The sequence below is a fragment of the Lupinus angustifolius genome, chromosome LG14 (assembly GCF_001865875.1).
Source record: "Lupinus angustifolius cultivar Tanjil chromosome LG14, LupAngTanjil_v1.0, whole genome shotgun sequence".
NCBI lineage: Eukaryota > Viridiplantae > Streptophyta > Magnoliopsida > Fabales > Fabaceae > Lupinus > Lupinus angustifolius.
In genome coordinates this window covers 15,942,639-15,946,280 of record NC_032022.1, presented here as the reverse complement: position 1 = coordinate 15,946,280, position 3,642 = coordinate 15,942,639, and the positions used below count along the sequence as shown (strand labels likewise).

At 31.8% G+C, this 3,642-nt stretch overlaps 1 protein-coding gene across 1 annotated transcript; it reads left to right on the top strand.

Annotated features, from left to right (window-relative positions):
• On the top strand, positions 1,427–3,247 carry LOC109326068. Its single transcript, XM_019558719.1, has 3 exons — positions 1,427–1,674; positions 2,089–2,404; positions 2,493–3,247. Exons 1-3 carry the CDS (start codon positions 1,603–1,605, stop codon positions 2,978–2,980), a joined length of 876 nt encoding a protein of 291 aa, XP_019414264.1. The 5' UTR covers positions 1,427–1,602; the 3' UTR covers positions 2,981–3,247.

Genomic DNA, 3,642 nt, shown 5'->3' with positions numbered 1-3,642 from the left:
TTATAATATCAAAGTTTGTTAAACAACACGTGTTTTGCACTATGTGGCAGATAATGTTGAGGTCAAAAACAAAAGTAAAAGAAAAAAATAGCATTATCATGTTTTTATTTTTTTAGATATAAATGTAATGTCATTTTTGTTTTTATAAGGAAATGTAAAAACAAAAAATTTCTTCTCGAATGGGAGAGATGTACTTCTAGTAATGTTTGGCAGTTGGATTTGAATTTACAGAAGTGTCATGGATGCTATGTTCTAAGAGTTGGGTTGCTATCATGCTATGAAAGAAAAATTCTCAAATTGGGGTAGAATTAAAACAACTGTTTATAAATTTCATTTAACTTTTATTAGAAATTAAAGAGCAAGAAGAAGAGAATATGGAAAATGACTTTTTTCCTTTGATTGAATGTGAAACAGTTAATGTCATATCGGGAAAAAGAAAGCTTATAAAATAAATAAGTAATAGAAATTTAACTAACTAATTTCTAACTTTTTAACTATCTAACCAACTTCTAAAATAATCTGTAAAAATGAGAGAAAAAAAGTAAAATTATTATAATATAAATATTGTATTGATAAGTTCAATCTATGAATCAGTCTCATACCAATACTATATAATAATTATAATAGATGTACAATTGAATCCATCAAAACCAGAATATGTGAATTGCAAGCAACACTTTGTGTATCAAAGATTACTTTTAAATATTAAAAAGGCCAAATGATAAAGATTTAAAACGAGTTTTAAAAAATCAAAAGATAATGATGATAAGTAAATTTGTAATTTTAGATCATTCCATATAACTAGATATAGAATCTCATTATCTATGAAATCAATAAAAATGAAAACAAAGTTTTGGTTGCTTTTAAATTTGCTAGGCCAAATTATGGATATATCATATGAGTTTAGTTCATTGGACAACTCCTTGTTAAAAAAAAACAAGTAATTACACTTCACTTTCTTCTTTTCCTGTTCTCACCTTGAAGTGGAAATCGTCCACCTAGTTTTTTAATCCAAACTTTACATAAAATATTTGTAAAGAAATAACAATTCTTAATTCTTAAAAGAGAATAAAGTATCTCTTTATTAAAGGAGATAAATTATCTTATAACCACTAAGATCATGACATGTATCATATGTAATCATTTTCTATAAAAAAATTCTAAAATTAAACAAAATAGTATATATAATATATTTTTACTGGCTGAAGAACATAAATTATCTTCTAGTATGATGATATATATTTTGTTTTATTAAAAACATATTTGTAAAAAGTGTTATTGACCCAAGCCCAATTTTACCAAGGCTTTGGCCCACGTTTTATTAATTCTAAATGAAAAAATGTGTATTAATGTCGGCCACAAAAATCTTCTGGCTAAATATATAAATACCCCCTCCCTCGTTCAATTCTGTTTGTTACGCGTTTCAGATTTCAGATCTTATTTTCTGCGCCTCCAAACCCTAACCCTATTTTCGAATTCACAATTTTCCTGGGCTTTTTCTCGAAAACCTTTGTGAATTCCTTCTTATAGTGAAACGATTATTTAGATTTGAGCAAAACCTATTCATATATCGTTCTGTTTATTATCTTTCGATAATTGAAGATGTCTCGGTGCTTCCCTTTCCCGCCTCCGGGGTATACGAGGAATAGCGATGCCTTGATCGAATCGATTAAGGTTCGTTCGTTTGAACGGTTTCGTTTTTCGATTTGTGCTCAATTGCATATTTTGATTGATATTTGTAATTAATATCAAATCATATAATTCAATATCTGGGGTCGGGTTTTATGTATACTTTAATCGTAGTTGTTACTATGCTACGATGATCAATTTTTTGTGTGACATTGATAAACTGATAAGTAGAGTTTTAATTAAATAATAATATTATTATCTTAGTGATGAAGAAAACCAATACTTAAGTGTCAACTAATAATATAAATATTTTTTATATTTTTTACCAATACTTCAAATTTTCAATTTACTGAAATAGATGTGAATGCATGAAATATTATTTGGTCTGATCACATTGTTGTATAGCTTTTTTGCTTTATCGGTCCTCGATATTGAGAATGTTAGTTTGGTGATGTAAAGCTCCGAAACGAGGTTAAGAAGGCCAAGAAAGATAGGAAGAAAGAGAAAAGGAGGGAGAAGAAGGACAAAGAGTCAAAGAAAGAGAAAAAGAAAGATAGGAAAGGTAAGGAAGGTAAAGAGTCCAAGCTCATTGAACTGGAGAAGAAAATTGGTTATGTGCAAAAGGGAGCTTACAATGAGTTTGAACAACTGGAGAAGAGCGATATTACAGTGGAACATAGCCAACCAGTTACTACACCTGATCCATGTTGTTCCGACAGTACACAGAGCAGTAACAAGAGGAAATGTAGCACTTCCCCATCTATGCATAATCATGGTGAGTGTTGAGTAACATGACATAATACTATTTGTTTTGTTGTACTTGTCCACAGCACTTATGTTTAAAACCTTTTGTGTTGAAACAGGGACTGTCAAGAAAGTCCGATTTTCACTGAGAAAACATGCAGAACCTGGAGAATCTAAATTAGATGATCAATTGGTGTCCACTTCTAGAAGCATAGGAACTTATGGAGGTGATGATCTATTGCCACAGGTCGACCGGGATCAATGTCCAGGAAATTGTGAGCCAAAACATTATAACGAGTTAAAGAGTTTACCAGTTGGTGCTGCCCTGAACACAAATTTACTTGATGATGAAGGAATGAGAATGGTATCAAAATACAACTCTCTATTTCAGAATTGGGTACCCCTTCCCCCAGCTTGTGATGGATTCAGGTCAGAAGAGGATCTGGACTGGCTATTTAGCTCTAAACAGCAAAAGGAAAGACCTGTGTCTAAGTCAGTAAAAGCTGTTACTAGTGCCTTGAACTGTTCAAGCACATCTCTATGGCCCCGTGCTCAGTACTTACCGGAGGTTGAATTATATGCGTTGCCATATGCCATTCCATTTTGATTGTGGGAAAATATGGTGTTTGCAGGCTATACTAAGTTCAACTATAATAACTAGACTATAGATCATAGTTCTACTTAGAAGGCAAATTGAATGTGGTTGTGCTACTCTTGTTTAGAAAGAGAAAGCACCTCAGTGACATGCGTGAGCTGACTCTGTAGTATTCTTTTTATATAACACAATTCATGCAATTGTGTTTCGGAGTCCCTTACCATAATTTGTTAGAATTCATACATGCATATATAAACAAAGGAAAAAGTCTTAGCTCTACTTCTCTTATGGTAGAATGAACAAGATATCAAAGGAAAGGTTTTTAATGGTTCAGATTTTTAATCTCTAACGGTTTTGTACCTCTGCCCAGCGCAATTGGGTTGTTCACTTGTTTGTTCCAATGTGAAATGTACAAAGATTTGAATTATTGAGAATGCCTTTTGTGCCTTCCTTTTCTTTTTCAGCCATTCCAATTATCATGGCAGGAATACCAATTAGAGCAACCACAATGGTTATTCTTAAAGCTGTTCTTAACAGAATAAGAAGCCATGTCTGAAGATCTGTAGAACAAATGCAGAGATCAATTAAGAAGCAGTGTCCGAAAAACAAATGTCAGTAATTAGAATATATGATGTTCATTTCTTAAGGAATAAACATGTTGATGAGGTAATAAA